Genomic DNA, 23548 nt, shown 5'->3' with positions numbered 1-23548 from the left:
GACTTAACATTCACTCAAGTAACTGTGTAATACAGGGCAGTCAAACTAAGCTGAGGTTCAGAGCCTGCAACTTAGCTTCTGGATTCTAGCAAAGCAGTTTTCTTTCTTGCTATGATAAAGCAGCCAGGTTTGGTCTGCTTGTGTTAAGTTGCTGCTTAATAAAGGAAAACACATGTGGATGGATAATGCTGGCTATTAATCCATAAGACTATGGTATTTGAGCTCTGCCAGGATCAGCTGATCCTAAATATAGACTTCATTTTATTTTGTTTATTGTATCATGCACCCAAATCACTAAGTATTGGTCATCTGACTACAATGAAGCCATACAACACATGACACCACAACCACATCAGATCACTGTCAGGCTGGAATTGTAGATGACTGGCAGACAGCCAAGGAACACCCTAGTGCCAAATAAACCCGTATTCTGTAAACAACAAGAACCTAGAGTGCTACAAAACAAGTTTACAAGATCATTACAGAAATCTATTACTATTTAAAAGGCAACTATTAGTTTGTTGTGGCATTACCTGCATAGGTTTTAGGTCTCCTTTGATCCCAATTGCTGGAATCTCATGATACCAAGCTGCTGCTAAATTTCTCTGGACTGACAAAACCAGATTTACTGGCTGTAAAATTTCAACATCTGGTTGAGAAGTGATAGGTATAATACTCCTGAAAACACACAGAAAAAGATTAAAGTAACATCTACAGGGCCGCCCAGAGAGAGGGGGAAAATGGGGCAATTTGTCCCAGGCCCCCACGAGAATATAGTATTCTACAGTACTGCAACATTTTTTTATGGAAGGGGCCCCAAAAATTGCTTTGCCCCAGGCCCCCTGAATCCTCTAGGCAGCTCTGAACATCTATTGAATCTCTGTTGACATACAGTTCTTCCCCTACTTCTCCATGAGTAGCTGGGAAATTAGAAGAGAAAAGAGCAGGTGAAAACCTAGATTTCTGTACAGAAACCAGGTATTTAAAAAATAAAAAAAAACCAACAACCACCACCACCAGTTTTGTCATTCCAGGAAACCTACGAATCCTACTCCTATCCTCTAAAAAGGCTGTGTAAAATAGAATAGGAACTAAAAAAAAAAATTTTTTTTTTTTAAAAGCGGATTTAACAATTAACATATTGAGTCTCTTCAGTCAACCACTTGGCTTTCCTATTGCACAACTTCCCCCTTCCCCATGACATCCATACAACCTGTTTAGGCACTACATTTTTCGAGGCACAGGCTTTATCTTCTTACTCTATGCAGAGCACTGTTGGCACTTTAACAGTTTTAACACCAATTTTAAACATTCAGTATCAAGCGAAACACAGTAGTTTATACCTTGATAGCTTCAAATGAGTTAGTTGAACAGCCATGTTGTCAATGACTGGAGGAACTGAAGATTTATCTGTGAAGTCCAATTTAAATTCATTCTGAACTCTGATCAAACCAAGATCTGCTACCAGAGCATTATGGGAGACTGAAGACTCAGGGATGACTACAACTGGAGCTTTTAAGTTGATATCCATTGAAAGGCGGAAGCTCTTCTTAGCAAAATCTTTCATGCTGGAAGCAGCCATTTCTGCAGCCTGGACTGTAGCTGCACTCAAGGCTTCCTTTGCTGCTTGGAAATTGTTCAGGAAGTTCTGTTGGAAAACAGCAATCTCTCATGTAGCACAAAAATAAGTACTTAACATCAGGGTTCCCAACTGTGGGCTGCAACACAGTCCCAGGTGGTCTGCTGGCGCAGTTATGGGTGGAGTTGGGGGTGGCATGGGAAGGCGCTGCAACTCAGACAGAAACAGAGTGGTAGTTGGCAGAGTGGTAGATGGCAAAGTGGAGCCACTGGACAGAAGACAAGAAGGGACCACTCCTGAGAAGCAGCAGCTGGAGGGTTCGCAGCTATTCCCACTATGAGCTGCCACATCCTCCCATCCATGGGTGTCAAGGCCCCTGGAGTATTGGTCTTGCGGCTCTCCCAGGGACTGGGGCTCAGCGGAGCTGCTGTTTCTGTCTGGACAACCCCATGATCTGAATCATTATAGGTAATGGCCAGGCCTGATCCAACCACCTGCCTCTGCCCTGCACTGCCAGCCCCTGAGCCCTTCCCTCATTCCTAGGCAGAGGGTGCCTGTGAAGCATGCCAGGATGCAGGGTGGGTGACTGGGGCAGAGTTACCAGGCGACAAGCTCAAAGCACTCGATAGGCTGCTGAGGCAGAGGTTGTCAGTGGGGGCTGGCTGTGGAATCTGTCTAATCCATTTGAGCTCTCGCTGGCCCTGGTCCCCTGCTAAAATATAGTTAAGTTGGAGTTCACAATTCTTAAGTCTATCTGCCTCACTTACACAATCATCTGCTAGCTAAGATTCTAACTGATGGGTACTCATAGAATTCAATCCTACTTGGAACATGCATCTAAAGCAGGATACACTATTGTACATTTATGTCTAGCAGTTGTATTTTTGGTTGATAAGATATCTACATCTGAAAGGTTTACACTCACATTCAACTATTTGTACATGTCAAAACTAAGTCACCATATCACTCATTCTTCATCATTCCCCTTCATATTTATCAACCTCTTGCTGAGTGGTGCAACTTCTAAACATCGTGTCTTCAGGGTAAGGAACTTGGTCTTACACGTTTATGTTTCAGAGAGACAGTGAGTGAGGTAAAATATTTCATTAGACCAACTTTTTCTGGTGAGAGAAATTGGTCCAATAAAATATATTACCTCACCCAGCTTCTCTCTCTTATATCCTGGGACCACCACAGCTACAACAATATGGCATAAAACAGGTTTCTTGCATTTTTGGGCAGCATAGAAACTATTAACTGAAACTAAATGTACCAAATTATATATGCTAGTAACGCTAGTAACATCTTACCAGTAGTGACATGAAGAATTTATGGAGATAAACTATTTGAATGCAGCCCACTTTTAGACACATTTTACCATCCACCTTGGACATATCGGTGTAATCTTCTCCTTCAGTAGCGTCTGGATAAAGGACCATTTTGAATCGAAACACTTCATCTCCCATTATGGAGACAGCCTGGAAGAATTGAATTAAGCTATTTTATTACATACATGTATTCTGTATCCTGGAGTAACCATTTGTTAATTCTGTCATAACCCAAGAAGGTAATACAAGTCATCTAAAACAAATACGATGTAACCACAAGTCTATTAACAAGCAATATATGTGATTTGGTGGTAATGGGGGACTTCAATCATCCAGACATCTATTGGGAAAATAATACAGCAGGGTAGAGATTATTCAACAAGTTTTTGGAATGCACTGGAGACAACTTTTATGGCAGAAGGTGAAGAAAGCAACAAAGGGAGAGGCTATTTTAGATTTGATTCTGACAAATAGGGATGAATTGGTTGAGAATTAGAAGATGGAAGGCACATTGGGTGAAAGTGATCATGAAATGATCACTTCATAATTCTAAGGAATGGTAGGAAGGCAAACAGTAGAATTAAGACAATGGTCTTTAATAAAGTCAACTTTAGCAAACTCAGAGAACGGGTAAGAAAGATCTCGTGGAAAACAAGTCTAAAGGATAAAACAGAGTTCAGGAGAGTTGGCAGTTCTTTAAAGAGACATTATTAAGGACACAAGTGCAAGCCATCCCAATGCTGAGGAATGATGAGAACTATGATAAACGACTACCCTGGCTTAACCAGGAGATCTTTAATGACCTAATACACCTCTACCCCGATATAACGTTACCCGATATAACACAAATTCAGATATAACGCAGTAAAGCAGTGCTCTGGGAGGGGGCAGGGCTGCGCACTCCAGTGGATCAACGCAAGTTCAGTATAACGTGGTTTCACCTATAACGTGGTAAGATTTTCTGGCTCCCAAGGACAGCGTTATATTGAGGTAGAGGTGTATTCAAAAAAAGAGTCATACAAGAAACGGAAACCAGTTCAAATTATGAAGGTTGAATATAAAAAAACTACCACAAGCAAGTAGGGACAAAATGAGAAAGGTCAAGACACAAAATGAGAGGCAAACAGCATCAAGAAAACATTTTACCAAAACATTAGAAACAAGAGGAAGACAGACGACAGGGTAGGCCCATTACTCAATGAGGAGGGAAAGATAGTAACAGAAAACACAGCCTTAAATGCCTTTTGTGTTTCAGTTTTCACCAAAAAAATTAGCAGTGATCAGACGATTAATATGGGCAACATCAGTGTAAACGGGATAGGATCTGAGGCTCAAAACTGGAAAAGAACACATTAGGAATTACTTGGACAATTAGACATCTTCAAGTCAGAGGGACCTGACGAAGTACATCTTAAGAAGGATCTTGCTAAAGAGATCTGAGCCATTAGTGATTATCTTTGAGTACTGGCAGAAAGTAGCTATCAACGATTCATTGTCAAGCTGGAAAGGCATATTAAGTGGGGTCCTGTAAAGATGTGTCCTGAGTTTGGTTCTATTCAGTAGCTTCATAAAGATTTGAAAAATGGCAGAGAGAGTAACGAAGTCTGAGGACGACATCAAGCTAGAAGGGGATTAGACAAAACAGAATTACAACTGAAAATGATCTTAAACTGAAGAAATGGTCTGAACTAAATAGGATGCAATTCAATAAGGACAAATGCGTAGTACTACGCTTAGGAAGGAATAATCAACTGCACAAATACAAAATGGAAAACTACTGCCTAGGAAGAAGTACTGCAAAAAATTACATGGGGGTTATAGTGGATCACAAAATAAATGAGTCAACAATTAAATACTGTCATAAAAAATAGCAAACGTTCTAGGACATATTAGCAAGAGTCACGAGAAGAGATTCTTCTACTCTACTCAGTGCTGATAAGGCATCAACTGGAGCACTGTGTCCAGTTCTTGGCACCACAGTTAGGAAACACGTGGATGAATTGGAGAAACAACAGAGGAGAGCAACAAAAGTGATCTAAGGTCTAGAAAACATGACCTTTAGGAAGAACTTGATAAAGAGTCTTCAAGTACGTAAGAGGTTGTTATAAAGAGGAAAATAAATTATTCTCCTTAGCCATTCAGGACAGGACAAATATTAATGGGCTTAATTTGCAGCAAGGGAGCTTTAGTTTAGACCTTAGGTAAAGTGTCCTAATTGAAAGAGTAGTTAAGCACTGAAACAAATGACATTGGGGTGAAGGGGCATGGAACCTATCACAGGAGGTTTTAAGAACAGTTAGACAAACACCTGTCAGGATGGTCTACATGACCTACTGAGGTTCCTTTCAGTCCTCCACTTCTATGATTCTATGTTTAATACAGCATAGCTGGATACACAAGTTTGAGTGAATCCAGTCAATTCTATTATCTCATTTAGCTATTTCTGTCTGACTGGAGATTTTAGACATTCTGCCAAAGGGTATATCAGAACACTAACCTAAGCAAATAATGAAATATTCAAAAGAAAATATTTTACTTCTCTGGTATAAATGTAGTTTTTAACTCCTTAGTTTTTTAATTTGACATTTTTTGAAGCAACACATTTGCCTTCCACATACATCTCAATTAAATTTATTAAGCAATTGATTATGCTCTCTTTAGTCATAAAGTGTATTTTTTTAAAAAAATCATCACTTCTATAATCTTGTCTCATTGCACAAGTCACCTTTTTATGAATAGTCTTTGGATCAACATTTGTGATTATGATGTCCTCAAGTCTGGAAAAAACCTTTATCTTTTTAGCTTTCATAGAAACAGAAGCATCCACTCCTGATGAAAAAAATCCAATTTTAGTTCATGGTAACAACAGGTATAAAAAACACAGTAAGGGATTCTGATATAAAAGGACCTTCAAATAAATATATTAATAAAGACATACATTCTTTTTTGAATTCTAGCAAAAATGGTACAAGCTGTTCAACCTTAGGAGATTCTGATCTAATGATTTGCTTTATGCCCTCTACCACATATTCTTAGATTAGTGATGAAGCGACAAGGCCATTTCTAACTTTCTCTGAAAATACAGGGTTGAGTACCAGCCACTAACACTGCTGAGTGCCTAACTCTTAGAGAATTTCAAGTCCACAGTACTTCGTGAGTTAGCGACTCAAGTTTTTTTAATTCACCCCATTAAAAACTAAGCACTTTGCCAAATACATTTTCCTCCATCGTACATTTATCTTGGCTATTAAAAATCTCAGATTAATGCTCAGCTGTTGTCTCATCTCCTGTTAAAAATTTAAATAATGCTACTGAAATATTGATGTACAACTTCTACAGTAGCTTTTAAAAAACTTAGGGGGAAAAGCAATGATGCATCTCTTTCAACTCTACTAGTCCAAATACTTAAATGATAACTTACCTTGTATTTTAATATCTGCAATGTTACATTTCTGATCACAAATAAAAATGTGGAATGCATTCAGCTTTGCACTAAGTTTCAAGTCATATACATCTTCATGGGTTGCATCACTAGATACTATATAGCAGAAATAACCATGGTCAGAAGAGGTCACATTCATCCCAGTAATAACAGATGCAAATCATCTTGTAGTAATTAAGATTTATATATACACACTGTTCAAAAGTTATCTATTGCAATACCTTGGAAATTTTAACTCTATTTGATCAAAACTATGGCAAAATTTGATTACATTGTGTAGAAGACTGATAATTGTTCTGGGACAAGAACAGCAGCCAAATGAAATATAGGCATAGCAATCGTATTCTGTTTTGAAGTGGTTACATTTTCCATATTTATGCCTCATCTGAAACTTCCTCTGAGAATAGTATAATTCCAAACAGTTTGTAGTTCATTCTTTACATATTCAGGAAAGAAAACTAGACTTCACAATGCAGTGAAAAAATCACTCTCAACACTGTCTATCCTGGACAGGAAGGGGAGCCTTCAGGTGCAGGGAGAAAAGCAGCTCCTAAGCCACAGACCAAGACCAGTTAGGACAATCAGCCAATTTCAAGATCAAGCTTATCAGGCTTAAAAATAATCCTTAAATAAATAAATAAATAAATAAATAAAAATCTAACCAATCCTTAAATAGCTTCTAGCAAAACTCTCTTTACTGTCTTTGCTGACACAAGCATAATACAAATAGGAAATGTGGTTTAGGATTCCACTTATAAACTGTGATTCCATATAGTCTGAAAGTTGGCAAAAACATGGTGAAATTTGGTTGATTTCGAAAGATGCAAGCATTCATATGGAATTGTCATATTAGGCAGCAAGAGGAGGTTGTGGCACATACACTTATGCATCACACTTGAGGTATGTTTCACTACTGTAATGTGTAGTGAGTTTTGATGAGTCATAGTTCAGGTGATTAAAGTTATCCAAGAGGCTAATAGGGGAGAAGTGGGAGCGTGCAATGATCATACCTAACCTCACTAATTCATACTAATGAAATAGCTTAACCATTGATAAAGCCAAGTTTGTTGATTTTAGGCTTTTGTTGGATGTGAATGTCAGGCAAACTAACAGTCAAGATAATTGTCTATAAAAATTAATCCATTATTTGAGAAAATACCTAACGCTAGTAGTATTTGTGCAACATGAAAGTGTTCAGCAATTACCAAAAAGAAGAATCAATATCCTTAGAAACTCATCTTATGTGATTTTTGTTCAAACAGATATTTAGCATTGTGAGTTACTATTGTCTTTTTCCATGTACAACTGAGTGTGAGACTCATGTGTTGCCAGAAGAACTGCAACAGAGTTCTGTGTTGCTTGCAAACAATGTTGATTAACAGCAGCTGGCATGCTACTGAACCACAAATAAGAAGATATGGAATTTCTAATATCACAATACCTGCTTTGAGAACAGCACTTCTCTCTTCTTCTCTTTGAGGTTTTGGGTCAAATCCCTTATCAGAGCTGGTAAGGCCACCTGATGGAACACTGTATGTGACAAAGTTCATGATGGAAAGTAAGGCTTCTGTGTGGAGTACTAGATCCAAAGATGAAAAGGACACCTAACATGATATGTAGAGAGAGTGAAAAATGATATTATTAACTGAAATTTATCACACTGGTACGTTATGTGTTTGTATGACTAATTCAAAATGCTCACCACTGAAATGTAGAGAAAATTACTTACTCGCTATTTATGTAATCCTACATTTTTGACCAAATACAGCATTGCATAGCAATAGAGAAGAAAGGTACCAAATGCTGTCACTTGAAAGCTTAGAATGATACAAGATGATCCTACAAGGACATTATACCACATTCTGTGCCACATATAAAATCTGCTATTTGATGTGAATCTGCATTTTTAACTAGAGCTACTTAGGTGAATATAATATACAGTATTAATATTACTTTATACTGCTTAATCCTTCTCCATGTCATAGCTCAGGATCAGAAAGCATTGTATGTTTAACTATGTCTCTGAAAAAGCCAACCAAGGACACAGTTGTTTCTGTCTAGAGCCCCTACTAAAGCTAGGTGAAGTTCTGGGATAATAAAAGGCTTCAAACAATGCATCCACATTAGAGGGTGAGCTATAGTGGTTGTCACTAAAATCTACACCATTAAAATATGACAATGTAAGCTAGCATGGTATTGCCTTGTACTGTAGTAACTTTTGGCAAATATTTATTTTAACAACCATCATGGTCCCTCTGGCCTTCTCCCCTCATCTCTAAAGTGCATACCGTATATACTTGATCCTAAGCCGGTTCGTTTATAAGCCAACCCCCCCAAGATGGATAAGTAAAAATGGAAAATTTTTATAACCCCTTCATAAGCCGACCCTATAATTCGGAGGTCAGCAAACTTTGGCTCCCAGGCCATCAGGATAAGTCGCTGGTGGGTCGAGATGGTTTATCTCAAGCATCCACAGCCACGGAGGTTAACTTAAGTAAACGAAGTGTCCTGGTGCGCCAGCTGCTTACCCTGATGGGCCAGGATAGCAACTGGTGGGAAAAATTTTTGGCCAGGGGAGAAGCTGGGAGTCAGGGGAGTAACCCCTGTGACCACCCCCCATATGACCCCTAGCCCAGGACCCCCTCACTCTTCCCATCCCATCCCTTCCCACCTTAACTGGGGAGGGCCAGGGGATAATGTTTCTGACGTAGCTGGAGCTGTTCCAGCAGGCTGGGTAGTGCAACCCCAGCCTGCTCTGGCGGGCCAGATCGGGCAGCATGTCCATAGCGTATTCCAGCGGGTTGGGCCGGGTGGCATAGCTGCAGCATGTTCCAGGAGGCCGGGCGGTGCAGCCACAGCCTGCTCTTGGGGGCGGGGCTGAGTGGCACAGCTGCAGCCTGCCAGCCCAGGAGCTGCAGCAGCTTCGGAGGTTGGGAGGGAGAGCAGCATGGCCAGAAGCAGAGAAACACTGGCCCCAACTCTTCCCTTCTGTCTCTGCTGGCTGTGCTGCCTCTCCTTGCTCCCTCTGTTGGGGGGAGGGGCTGTGCCCCACCTCTCTTGCTCTATACCCATTCATAAGCCGCCCCCCTTCTCTGGTGCTTCCCTTTTTTACTTAAAAATTCTACTTATGAACAAGTATATACGGTATTTCATCACTTAATGGGGTTCAAAAGATGAGTTGCCCCTGCAAGGAAGCAAGTAGTCTTCTATACAACATCTGCACTGGAGCTGCTCGCTATCATCCATGGGATCTGAGTTGTGTACAGAGCTGGCTTGCTTGATTCAAAAGGATACTGAAAGATGGTGGGGAAAATAGAGCTGAGCTAGCTCACTTAGGGTGCAGTCTATCCACCAAGGAAACATTGTGAAGAACTCTTCCTCTGATCAAAGGGTAGCATCTCTGTGACACAGTCTCCCATGTTCCACTCGGGACAGTACAGTGCTAGAGCCTGGTCAGCTCACATAATTTAAAAGCCACCCAGAGCATTTATATAGTACAACTGTTCCTTCCCACTCTGGTTCTAAGAGCTTTTACTTTTCTACAATAAATATGTTCCCATTTGATATATTAACAAGTTTACTACTCTAGCATACAACATCTCCTCAATTTTAACAAATTACATCCCACAAAAACTGTTGTCCGAGATTGGCAATCACTTACCTAAGAACAGATTAAAAATTCATCAGTTCTCATTAAAAAATGAATAATCAATTCTAGACACATCATTTTTCAAGTTACCTTAAAACCAAGCGTACTTTTTTTTTTAAAGATTTTTTTAGTTAATCTTTCAAAATAATTACATATTAACACAGGAGCTCATCTTAAAAGATTGCTCAAGTCTACATGCTTATACTTACATTGACAGCTTGCTTGGTATTTTTGTAAGTAGTAGTAAAGTCTGGTCCATCTGCATCAGCCTATGAAAAAAGAGTCAAGACTGAAACACAATAACAATATCTGTATTTGAATAGATGAAGTACAGAGTTAAAACTGAAATAAGATGCCAATTTTTTAACTATGAGAATAATTAATAAAAGACAAAGATTACAAAGGGATGTAATCAACTCTCCATCTCTCAGAGACCTTAAAAATAAGACTGGATGTCTTTCTAAACAATTCCTACTTTGCCAACATATGTTAATGGAGTCTATGTACAAATTTACTGGGTGAAATTGTATAGTTGATCTTAATTAGGGGGTTGGAATAAGTAATTATAATAGCCCATCTTGCCTTCAAATCTACATCTACAAACCACCTGACAGCCATTTTGAAAATACCATAATAAGCTCTCAAAACTGGAGACACTCATACAAAACCAACCTTCCACACAAACTTCCATGTGGCTGGACTTCACAAAAACAAGACAATCCATTTATAACACACACTTTACTTCTCTACAGAGGAAAAATGACAGTAAACTATCTAACTCCTATATGTCACAGGAGGCTACAACACTGGTATCCTTAACTCACCCAACAATATTGTTAATCTATCCAACCACACACAGACTGGCAGAAGAGTCTGTCCTATCTTGGGGATTCTTTCTGCCTTCCCACCCCTACACATGATACAGTTCTGAGATGATCTGGAAGCCTACTTTTGCCATCTCCGACTCAAGGAACATTTTCAACACACTACTGAACAGAGCACTGGCCTACAGGAACCCTCCTACCAACACCACAAGAAGAAGAATTCTGCGTGGACTCCTCCTGAGGTCAAAATCACAGACTGGACTTCTACACAGAGTGCTTCTGCAGATGTCCACAATTTCAGCCTGTGCATGAACAGCATCACTTGCCCCATAACCTCAGCTATATAGAACGCACGCAACGCCATCCACAGGCTCAGAAAAAAATTCTGATATTATAATCAAAGGGGCTGACAAAGGAGGTGCTGCACTCATCATGAACAGGTTGGATTATGAACAGGAGGGCTGCCAGACAACTCTCCAATACCACATTCTACAGGCCACTATCCTCCGATCTCACTGAGTACCACCAAAACAAACTACACCATGTGCTCAAGAAACTCCCTGCCACAGCACGGGAACAAATCTACACAGACACACTCCTAGAGCCCAGACTAGGGGCATTCTATCTGCTACCCAAAAGCCACAAACTTGGAAATCCTGGAGGCCCCATAATCTCAGGCATTGGCACCTCTTATAGCAGGATTATCTGGCTATTCTCTCTCCTCAGACCCTACGCTGCCAGCACTCCTAGCTATCTTAGAGATGCTACTGTGGAAACTACAATGCATTGGTGATCTTCCTGAAAACACCATCCTGGCCACCATGGATGTAGAAGCTCTCTACACCAATATTCCACACGAGGATGGACTACAAACTGTCAGGAACAGTATCCTTGATGAGGCTGCAGCACACCTGCTGGCTGAGCTTTGAGACTTTGTCCTCCCCCACAACCATTTCAGTTTTGGTGAGAATTTATATCATTCAAGACAGCCGCACTGCTATGGGTACCCACATTGGCCCCACAGTATGCCAACATGTTTATGGCTGACTTAGGAGAACATTTCCTCAGCTCTCGCTCCCTAATGCCCCTTCTCTACTTATGCTACACTGATGACATCTTCATCATATGGACCCATGGGAAGGAGGCTCTTGAAGAATTCCACCTCGATTTCAACAATTTCTGTCCCACCAACGTCAGCCTGGACCAGTCCACACAAGAGATCCACTTCCTGGACACTACAGTGCAAAGAAGTGATGGTCACATAAACACCACCCTATTCCAGAAACCTACTGACCTCTATATTTACTGACATGCCTCCAGCTTTCATCCAGACCACATCACATGATCCACTGTCTACAGCCAAGCTCTAAGATACAACTGCATTTGCTCCAATCCCTCAGACAGAGACAAACACCTACAGGATCTCTATCAAGCATTCTTAAAACTACAACACTCACCTGGGGAATTGAGGAAACAGATTGACAAAGCGAGATGATTACCCAGAAGTCACCTACTACAGGACAGGCCCAAAAAGGAAAACAATAGAACATCACTGGCCATCACGTACAGCCCCCAGCTAAAATCTCTCCAGTGCATCATCAATGAGCTACAACCCATCCTGGAAAATGATCCCCCACTCATAGGCCTTGGGAGGAAGGCCAATCCTCACTTACAAACAGCCCCCGAATCTGAAGCAAATACTCACCAGCAACTACACACACCACACCACACCACAGAAACACTAACCCAGGAACCAACCCCTGACAAACCCCGTTGCCATCTCTATCCCCATATTTACTTTAGTGACACCATCATAAGACCCAACCACACCAGCCACACTATCAGAGGCTCATTCACCTGCACATCTACCAACATATGTGACATCATGTGCCAGCAATGTCCCTCTGCCATCTACACTAGCCAAACAGGACAGTCTCTAGGTAAAAGGATAAATGGACACAAATCAGACATCAGGAATGGTAACATACAAAAGCCTGTAAGAGAACATTCCAATCTCCCTGGACACTCAACAATTTAAAAGTAGCCATATTTCAAGAAAAAAAAAAACTTCAAAAACAGACTTCAAGGAGAAACTGCTGAGCTACAATTCATTTGCAAACCTAACACCATCAGTTTGGGCTTGAATAGGGCCTGGGAGTGGTTGGCTCACTACAAAAGCAATTTTCCCTCTCTTGGTATTGACAGCTCCTCATCCATTATTGAGAGTGGACCACATCCACCCTGACTAAATTGGCCTTCAACATTGGTTCTCCACTTGTAAGGTAACTCTCTTCTCTTCAAGTGCCAATATATATTTGCTTGTTTCCATAATTTTTACTCCATGCATCTGAAGAAGTTTTTTTTACCCACTTGAAAGCTTATGCCCAAATAAATCTGTTATGCTTCATTGTTTTTGTGGATATAGACTAACACGACTACCCCTCTGAACGTAGTAAGCTTGATCTCTTCTATCTCTTGTTGGTTACAATTATGTACTTCCACATTAAAAAGACAAAGGAATGCACTAGTGTTAAGCACTACGGGACTGAGATGGGGTCCTGGACTTGATCCCTAATAACCACGTACCTTCTGAAGGATATTCTGTGTTGTAGGTTCTCTCTTGTTATAATTAAATCTACATTCATAGCTCACTTCCCCTCTGAGAGGCTGCCTTGTTCAGAGTCCATTCCTCACAATTTGTGAACCCTACTAAGCCAGTACCACTATTAAAGGGGCACCTGCCACATCAATAGATATGAGCAAATGTTCCATTCCATTTAACAGCTTTCTTGCAAAGAAGGTTGTTCCTTCTGTGATGAATTGGGGGTTCTGTCTCTACCACTTTTGAATTGTGGACAGTTAAGAAATTGTATCATGTAGACTTTCATGATACAATAATTACATGTATTTGAATCCCCTATGAGTTAACAGGGTTGTATTGTGTGTCTGCCAGGCCAGAGACTACAGTGAGTCATCAGCACTCAAGGAACATTTATTGAAAGTAAAGTATTTTGAGACAATGTGATAGCTCAAACTCGCAGAAGAAACTGAAGAAAAAGGAGTTTGTAAGTGCAAAGTTAACAGGAGAAAAATAGAAGCAGCAGGAATTTATCAAGGGACTCATGGGCCAAAGCTGGGGGGGGGGGTAGCCATTTTGCATCAGATTAAGATAAGAGGCTGCTGCAGAGGCAGAGTAGGTAAAGTTGCGGAAAAGTCCCTGCCTGATAGAACACAGATGATCCCTGCCCCCAGGACAGGGTGAGCTAGTGAAGGACATTGCGTTTAGGATGTTTTACACGATCTGTACTCTACTGTGCTTTCCATGATTAAGTATAAAGAGCATAAAGATGCTGGACTGTACAAAGCGTGTGTTAACTGCTTCACAACAGTTGCCCACCCCTAAGAGAGTTAAATTGTAAGACGGAAGTTTCATAATTTTGGAGTCGAGTTTTGGGACGGGGTATGTTCAACCACTGGGGATTTTGAAGGGTTACTGTTCTGCACCCAGAAGGCTAGGCATCTGGACAATCAGTTCCAACACTTCGAAGGAGGGTGTCAAATAGAAGGCCTGCACCTTGAGAGTGCATCTAGTCACCCCAAAATTGAGGCAGTGGCTAGACTCTCCTCAGACTCCAAAAGTATAATACACCACTGGAAATCCAAAGCAGGGCTTTACAACTGGTTAAAATAATCCACAGGTTTCAATAAAGACTATACTAAAACCTTTATGTACTCCATTTTCAGAAGGTGTTCACCAGTCTCATCTGAAGAATCAATAATATGAAGAGGATCTCCTTTTGAGTCTGTAGACAAAAGGGCACATATACATTCATATTACTTCAAATCACTCTCTCTCACATACACATTTTATAAAGAAGCAAGCCCCCATGCAAATGCTTTAACTGTTAATCGACTCAGCTATTGAAAATGAACAAGTAATGGGTCATAACGAAAATAATTGTAAGCAGTCATTTTCAGTTTAAAGACCACCGATCAAGAGATATCTAAAGAAAATCAATGTTTTCTGTGATTTTACCAAGTAATGGTTTTAGTCTTTTTTACACTACGTTAAACCCACGAAAAAATTTCAGTATGGAAAAAATGTGCATCTTCCCACTGCTGCTTCTACATCATCATAATGACATCATTGTATACCATTCTTTGCAGCAAAAGTCAGAATCACTACTCAGATATTTCAATTATACATCTAACACTGCAAAAAAAAAGACCAGTGGCAGCAAGTTTCAGAACCCAGATCAACTGTCTCAAGTTCGTGCAAGAGAACTAAAAATAGAGCCCAGGCTCTGAAAACTCCATGAGGGAGGAGGGTCCCAGAGTCCAATCTCCAGCCCAACCCTGATCATGTACATTGCATTTTTAGCTCCATAGTGTGAGCCCAAGTCAGTTGACCGAGACTCTGAGTCTCGCTGCCATATGCTGTTTTTCTGTTGGTGGTTTGGTTTGTTTTTTTTTCCCCTCTCCCCATGTAGACACATCCTTGGGGGGGGGATCTTCCTTTTGGGCTCAAATCTACTTATGGATTTTTCCTTATTTAAAAACACAACAACAATGCTGGAGTTCTCATCTTAACATATATCTATTAATGAGTAGTGCTTTAGCTGTGCATGAAGTCATACAGTTAAAATGAAACTTTCACTGATAATTTTTTTTTAGCATTTGCTTTGGGAAACAGTACAGCTATCAAATACTTATTACACTATATAATATTAAGGTTGCACAATTAAATTGACAGTGTGGTTAAGAACAATACACTCAGGTGGCAGCTTGAGCTACCACCACAATAAAGACAGACTCCTGTCATACACAAAACCATCTAGCTCAAATTAAGTGGTGCTTCAAGCTCGAGCTAGCTGGCCTGACAGAAAGGGTTGAAGCTCCAAAATTGCTGAAGATGCATGAGCATGAGTTAAAACTCATCATTTGCTAATCTAATCACTGTGTGTACCTCAAGTGCTGGTTTGCAGTGTGGTTGCTCTCACTGGAGCTGTTATTCCATTTGAACTAGCTTAAGTGTACTAACTCAAGCTAACTTTTACACCAAAAACAAGCCCTTAGACCATTAAAAACTGACTTCTTGCAACATCATTACCTAAGGACAATGTCACAAAGTTAATGTTGCTGTAGAAATTCATTTCTGCACTTCTAAAATTTTTTAACTGTACAACCTTACTGCTATCATGTTCGGGTACTATATACAAAGCGCCAAGTTACAATGCACCTACCAGTAAATTCAAGGCACTTCAAAGTAATTTTATTCAGATAAGCTGTTGCAGTCATATCGTGATTTCCAATTCTGGTTTCACTTCCAAGCTGTAGCACAGTTAGAATATGTAAAGGATGCCCCTCCTTCTGCACCTGTCTCATCAAGGCTACCACAACCTAGTGGGGGATAAATTAGGGTTATATTCCAATAAAGTATTCACTGGTTATAGCAGGTAATTATAATGTCCATAACTCTACAATAACTCAGCAATTACAGCATTGACACATTGTTTATTTACCTCACACATGCCTGTATCTATGCTTTTTCCATATGTGTGTACTGTTCTCTCAATTCCACTCAGCCAAGCCACTATATCTGTAAAATCCCTCCAGAAAAATCTTCACTTACAATCTATAGCAACGGTATGAAAAGGGAAAAAGGTTCTCTTTCTCTAGCTTTTTCAGTACCTCCTGGTCTTATCTAGATCAATTTTATATTATAAACTCTTCAGTGTAAAAGCAGCAAAGAATCCTGTGGCACCTTATTGACTAACAGACGTTTTGGAGCATGAGCTTTCGTGGGTGAATACCCACTTCTTCAGATGCATGTGGTGGAAATTTCCAGGGGCAGGTATATATATGCTAGCAAGCAAGCTAGAAATAACGAGGTCAGTTCAATCAGAGAGGATGAGGCCCTGTTCTAGCAGTTGAAGTGTGAAAACCAAGAGAGGAGAAACTGGTTCTGTAGTTGGCAAGCCAATCACAGTCTTTGTTCAATCCTGAGCTGATGGTGTCAAATTTGCAGATGAACTGAAGCTCAGCAGTTTCTCTTTGAAGTCTGCTCCTGAAGTTTTTTTGCTGCAGGATGGCCACCTTAAGGTCTGCTATAGTGTGGCCAGGGAGGCTGAAGTGCTCTCCTACAGGTTTTTGTATATTGCCATTCCTAATGTCTGATTTGTGTCCATTTATCCTTTTCCGTAGAGACTGTCCAGTTTGGCCGATGTACATAGCAGAAGGGCATTGCTGGCATATGATGGCGTATATACATTGGTGGATGTGCAGGTGAATGAACCAGTGATGGTGTGGCTGATCTGGTTAGGTCCTGTGATGGTGTCGCTGGTGTAGATATGTGGGCAGAGTTGGCATCGAGGTTTGTTGCATGGATTGGTTCCTGAGCTAGAGTTATTATGGTGCGGTGTGCAGTTACTGGTGAGAATATGTTTCAGGTTGGCAGGTTGTCGGGTGGCAGGCCAGTCCTTGCCCACAAAGGCCTGGGAAAGTGTGGGATCATTGTCCAGGATGGGTTGTAGATCCTTGATGATGCGTTGGAGGGGTTTTACCTGGGGGCTGTATGTGATGGCCAGTGGAGTCCTGTTGGTTTCTTTCTTGGGTTTGTCTTGCAGTAGGAGGCTTCTGGGTACACGTCTGGCTCTGTTGATCTGTTTCCTTATTTCCTCGTGCGGGTATTGTAGTTTTGAGAATGCTTGGTGGAGATTTTGTAGGTGTTTGTCTCTGTCTGAGGGGTTAGAGCAGATGCGGTTGTACCACAGTGCTTGGCTGTAGACAATGGATCGTGTGATGTTTCCGGGATGGAAGCTGGAGGCATGAAGGTAGGCATAGCGGTCGGTAGGTTTTCGATATAGGGTGGTGTTAATGTGACCATCACTTATTTGCACCGTGGTGTCAAGAAAGTGGACCTCCCGTGTAGATTGGTCCAGGCTAAGGTTGATGGTGGGGTGGAAGCTGTTGAAATCGTGGTGGAATTTTTCCAGAGTCTCCTTCCCATAGGTTCAGATGATGAAGCTGTCATCAATGTAGCGTAGGTAGAGAAGGGGCGTGAGTAGACGAGAGCTGAGGAAGCGTTGTTCCAGGTCGGCCATAAGATATTGGCATATTGTGGGGCCATGCGGGTGCCCATAGCGGTGCCACTGATCTGGAGATATATATTGTCATCAAATTTGAAATAGTTGTGTGTAAGCATAAAGGCACAGAGCTCAGCAGCCAGTTGTGCTGTGGCATCATCAGGGATAGTGTTCCTGACAGCTTGTATTCCATCTGTGTGTGGGATGTTTGTGTAGAGAGCCTCTACATCCATGGTGGCTAGGATAGTGTTTTCTGGGAGGTGACCAATGCATTGTAGTTTCCTCAGGAAATCAGTGGTGTCACGGAGATAGCTGGGAGTGCTGGTGGCATAGGGTTTGAGTAGAGAGTCCATATATCCAGACAGTCCTTCAGTGAGAGTGCCAATGCCCGAGACGATGGGGCGTCCAGGATTTCCGGGTTTGTGGATCTTGGGTAGTAGATAGAATAACCCTGGTCGGGGCTCTAGGGGTATGTTGATTTCTTCTGGTGTTAGTGTAGGGAGTGTCCTGAGTAGATGCTGTAGTTTCTTAGTGTATTCCTCAGTGGGATCTGAGGGAAGTGGCCTGTAGAATTTGGTATTGGAGAGTTGTCTGGCGGCCTCCTTTTGGTAGTCAGACCTGTTCATGAGGACAACGGCACCTCCTTTATCAGCCTCTTTGATGATAATGTCAGGGTGGTTTCTGAGGCTGTGGATGGCATTGCGTTCTGCATGACTTAGGTTGTGAGGCAAGCGATGTTGTTGTTCCACGATTTCTGCCTGTGCACGCCAGCGGAAGCATTCAATGTATAGGTCCAGACTGTCATTTCGACCCTCAGGAGGAGTCCATGTGGAGTTCTTCTTCTTGTGCTGTTGGTGGGAGAGCACCTGTGTATCAGTGCACTGTTCAGTGTTGTCCTGGAAGTATTCTTTGAGTCGGAGACGGCGAAAGTAGGCTTCCAGATCGCCACAGAACTCTATCATGTTGGTGGGGGTGGCAGGGCAGAAAGAGTCCCCGAGATAACCCAGAAGAAAAGTCTGTCCTGAGTGTGTAGTTGGATAGATTGACGATATTGCTGGGTGGGTTAGGGGTACCACGGTTGTGGCCCCATGTGGCCAGCAATGCCCTTCTGCTATGTACAATTGGCCAAACTGGACAGTCTCTACGGAAAAGGATAAATGGACACAAATCAGACATTAGGAATGGCAATATACAAAAACCTGTAGGAGAGCACTTCAGCCTCCCTGGCCACACTATAGCAGACCTTAAGGTGGCCATCCTGCAGCAAAAAAACTTCAGGAGCAGACTTCAAAGAGAAACTGCTGAGCTTCAGTTCATCTGCAAATTTGACACCATCAGCTCAGGATTGAACAAAGACTGTGAATGGCTTGCCAACTACAGAACCAGTTTCTCCTCTCTTGGTTTTCACACCTCAACTGCTAGAACAGGGCCTCATCCTCCCTGATTGAACTGACCTCATTATCTCTAGCTTGCTTGCTAGCATATATATACCTGCCCCTGGAAATTTCCACCACATGCATCTGAAGAAGTGGGTATTCACCCACGAAAGCTCATGCTCCAAAACGTCTGTTAGTCTATAAGGTGCCACAGGATTCTTTGCTGCTTTTACAGATCCAGACTAACACGGCTACCCCTCTGATACTCTTCAGTGTAAGACTTTGTTCAGTGCTGTACACAAAACAAGCAACTGAACACTTAGAAAAATACTAAGTTGCCCTCTCCAGGGGCAAGGAGGGGGGAACTGACACTAATGTGAACTATGTGCTATTTTAGATGAGTAATGTATCTAAATCCTCAAGTGAATGAACAGAATGTGCAAGTAAATAACTGTTCTTCCAGTTAGAATCAAAATGATTAAAAAATAACCTCAACACCACCATCAATGTACCCCATCTTGGTAATACACAGTGCTTACCCCTCAACTAGGGTGATCAGACAGCAAATGTGAAAAATTGAGACAGGAGGTGGGGGGTAATAGGTGCCTATATAATAAAAAGACCCAAAAATCAGGACTGACCCTATAAAATCGGGACATCTGGTCACCCTACCCTCAAACACCTTATGATCTGAGCTAAGGTGAAAAGCCACCATGAGTCCAGATCAAGAGCACAGCAATTTTAGTTAAGAGATTGATGTGGTAGTAGAAAGCATTGCAGGATGTAGTTAGTTTAATGGAATTAGATGAAAAATAATACAGTGCTTGTTAGAATATTATGAGGAAACCATTCCAGGTAGAGGGGAAGTATGATAAGAGGCATGAAGACAAGAAAGCACAAGAATTATAGTGAGTCAAAAATATTCAGAGGGACATACAACCTTATAATCAAAACGACAATGTTTTAAATGAGACATCCCCTATTCCCAAACACAATTATGAGTTAAGACCCCAGATTGTATCCCCAGTTCTGGCCATTTTGCAGCATGAAGCACAGAGATCTAATCCATCCCTTACTGAAGAAGTGAGAGTATTCCCAGCACAGGGGAAAAATCTCAGATGGTATAAAGCAGACCAGCTTGATCCTATGGCAATTGTTCCCCAAACCCTGTCATGGCCATCTGCATTCTGCCAATTCTCAGCTAGCGTATATCCACACAGTGGCCAGATCTAAGGGGATCAAGTTAATACAGCCGTTAGTGTGATCCAATTTACAATAGAACTAGGGCCACAGCCAGAACATTCCATATTCAGACAGTTGCTGGAAAACAAATTGAGTTCATAATACAGATCGGGCAGCTGATTACAGCTCCTGGATTGCTCCCACCCTCTCAGAAAAGGAGAAAAATTGGGCCAGTGTGTACACTATGAAATCACAGCATATAATGAAATCTGACTGAATGAAAAACTTAGAGGCTCTTTTCTCTTTGGAGGATGAGAGTTTTTATTTTCCGTTTTGTAACTTCTAAAAACCAGTGATTCTAGGGACTATTTTGGATACCACAAGATTTCTTTGCTGGAATCCAAGGTTTTGCTTAGTTTCATTTTATTTGGATTAAACACAACATTCTGATATTGCTAAAGGTCAAAAGCAGAAGGCTGTCAGTATTTACATTTGATTTGGATCCATTTAAAGTTACCTAGGGAAATTATTCTTTCCTATAGCAGCATCCATCTCTTACCAACATTTCTTCGCTGGCTGAGCGTGTAACAGAAGGGTAACTAAAAACCGCTGGGGGAGAAAAAGGTGCTACACTGGGGACCAGGAAGCTGGCATTGAGTTGAGTGAGCTCCACCCACTAGTGATATCCTTAACCAAGGGCAATCTGAGTATCCTGTTGAACTGCCTTTATGGTTACTCTGCCCTGGTTGATGCAAAGCAGCCACAGAGGGATACAAAACCTGGTCCTCCCAGTCAGTCACAAGCAAGATATTGTATAGTTAAATATGTACCTCTTTGATTTCAAAATTAAGGAGCATGTTGGTTACATCTTCATGTAATGCTACTTTTGTTGTACCAGGCAAGCTTTCTCCTGAAGTACTCTCATTCTGTGTTGACAGAGGTATCTCAGTTCCTTTAATTTTTCCTGCCATTTCCAATGATTTGTTAATTTCATTCAGAAAAGTGTTACTACAATTCATTTCACATAAGAAACACATTCTATGTATTTTATATAAAGATTTTTAGTGAAAATGTACAAAATTTCTTTCAACTGAGCCTTTCAGTAAAGAATGGAAGAAAGAAGCACTGTTGATTACAAATACTCTCACAATGGCAATACTGGCTAACTCCACATAGATTTTTAGTTAATAACATTTCTCATTTTTACTTCCAATATTTTCACTTTCAAATATATGTTTAAGTATGAGCAACATCAACATACATACATAAGACAAGAAAGCAAGAGAACAAAATTGTTTAGTAAAAATTAGGGATAGATTTAGAGAATTACACTTGCTTTTCATTTACATTTAACTGTTCACTTTCACTGAAAGTTTAATGAAGACTAACACTCATTTAAAATTAAAGTTTGCAGAAGAAAAAAAGTCTCTTACCTTCCTCTTGCACTATTGGTTTTGCTTTATTTAACATTTCATCTGCTTCACCAAGGTTTTCTGTCAAAACTTTAAGCAGAACATTCAAATCCTCTTGACTTAAAATAACCTGCAATGTAACAGCTTAATGTTTTAAAGAATGAATTGTATATCTGTTCCTTCTGCTGTTCACCTATATCAGCAAAGCAGCTCTTTAAGGTAGGAATACATTATTCTTTAATTATCACGTCTCACTCAGCAGTACCACTCAAAAGAATCAACCACCACAATAATATGGCTTTCATAAATGCAGCCCTATATGTGACCATCCAAGAAATACAAAACAGCAACAAACACAACACACAAGTTACTGAGTAAAGCCTTTTTAGGACTGTGAAAAGGAATCTGACTATCCACAATGGAATTCAGCCTTATTTACAACATGTTCTTTCTAAAAGATGGCTATGAGATGTAAACTCATCTGATTTTCTTTTTATACAAATGTATACACCTTCTTGATCACAGTGTATTTTCTTTAACAGTTTAAAAACATTTTAGTTCAATATTCTTGTGCAGTAAAAAATTTTTAAAGGCTCCCTCCCCCGCGCCCCCCCCCCCCCATTCCAACTAAACAACACGATGTGTCTCTTCTTGGTCCTAATAAACCTGCATAGACTTAACCAACCTGTAACTTAAAAAAAAAAAAAAAAAAAAAAAAAAAAAAAAAAAAAAAAAAGACTACTCATGGAATTATTAACAACGTAAAGGTTCACACTATCAACACAACATAATCAGAAAGTAGCGCGTTTAAAGAAAAATACTTACATTCATTGTGTCAAGATGCCCTTTGATTTCCAACATAGGAATTTTGTGATACCAAGTTGCAGCTAGATTTCGATTCACAGACAGATTCAGATTAATAGGATGAAGTATCTGAATGTCAGGCTGTGAAAAACCAGGCTGTACAATTGTCCTAGTAAAGAAACAAGTAACAAAAATATAAAACAAACCATGTTAAGAACATAAGAATGGCCGTACTGGGTCAGACCAAAGGTCCATCCAGCCCAGTATCCTGTCTGCTGACAGTGGCCAATGCTGGGTGCCCCAGAGGGAGTGAACCTAACAGGTAATGGTCAAGTGATATCTCTCCTGCCATTCATAACCACTCTCTGACAAACACAGGCTAAGGACACCATTCCTTACCCATCCTGGCTAACAGCCATTAATGGACTTAATCTCCATGAATTTATCCAGTTCTCTGTTAAACCCTGTTATAGTCCTAGCCTTCACAACCTCCTCAGGCAAGGAGTTCCACAAGTTGACTGTGCGCTGCGTGAAGAAGAACTTCCTTTCATTTGTTTTAAATCTGCTGCCCATTAATTTCACTTGGTGGCCCCTATTTCTTTTATTATGGGAACAAGTAAATAACTTCTCCTTATTCACTTTCTCCACATCACTCATGATTTTAAATACTTCTATCATATCCCCCCCCTTAGTCTTCTCTTTTCCAAGCTGAGAAGTCCTAGCCTCTTTAATCTCTCCTCATATGGGACCCGTTCCAAACCCCTAATCATTTCAGTTGCCCTTTTCTGAACCTTTTCTAATGCTAGTATATCTTTTTTGAGATGAGGAGACCACATCTGTACGCAGTATTCAAGATGTGTGCATACC

General features: G+C 40.8%; 1 protein-coding gene across 5 annotated transcripts in view; it reads right to left on the bottom strand.

Annotated features, from left to right (window-relative positions):
* The window catches only part of VPS13C (vacuolar protein sorting 13 homolog C), a 206751-nt gene that overhangs the window by 90160 nt on the left and 93043 nt on the right, over positions 1-23548 (bottom strand). For all 5 annotated transcript variants that reach the window (XM_050966954.1, XM_050966955.1, XM_050966956.1 and 2 more), the window contains 12 exons: positions 22703-22850; positions 21899-22007; positions 21296-21429; positions 16066-16222; positions 14546-14625; positions 10208-10267; positions 7791-7953; positions 6329-6445; positions 5633-5736; positions 2890-3057; positions 1344-1648; positions 534-678 (listed from right to left, as the gene is read on the bottom strand). In XM_050966954.1, coding sequence (XP_050822911.1) covers positions 534-678; positions 1344-1648; positions 2890-3057; positions 5633-5736; positions 6329-6445; positions 7791-7953; positions 10208-10267; positions 14546-14625; positions 16066-16222; positions 21296-21429; positions 21899-22007; positions 22703-22850 — 1690 coding nt within the window. The remainder of the gene's footprint in view (positions 1-533; positions 679-1343; positions 1649-2889; positions 3058-5632; positions 5737-6328; positions 6446-7790; positions 7954-10207; positions 10268-14545; positions 14626-16065; positions 16223-21295; positions 21430-21898; positions 22008-22702; positions 22851-23548) is intronic.

The sequence above is a fragment of the Gopherus flavomarginatus genome, chromosome 9 (assembly GCF_025201925.1).
Source record: "Gopherus flavomarginatus isolate rGopFla2 chromosome 9, rGopFla2.mat.asm, whole genome shotgun sequence".
In the NCBI taxonomy this organism is placed as follows: domain Eukaryota; kingdom Metazoa; phylum Chordata; order Testudines; family Testudinidae; genus Gopherus; species Gopherus flavomarginatus.
The sequence above is the reverse complement of the archived record's forward strand: the minus strand, read 5'-3'. Positions and strand labels throughout refer to the sequence as shown.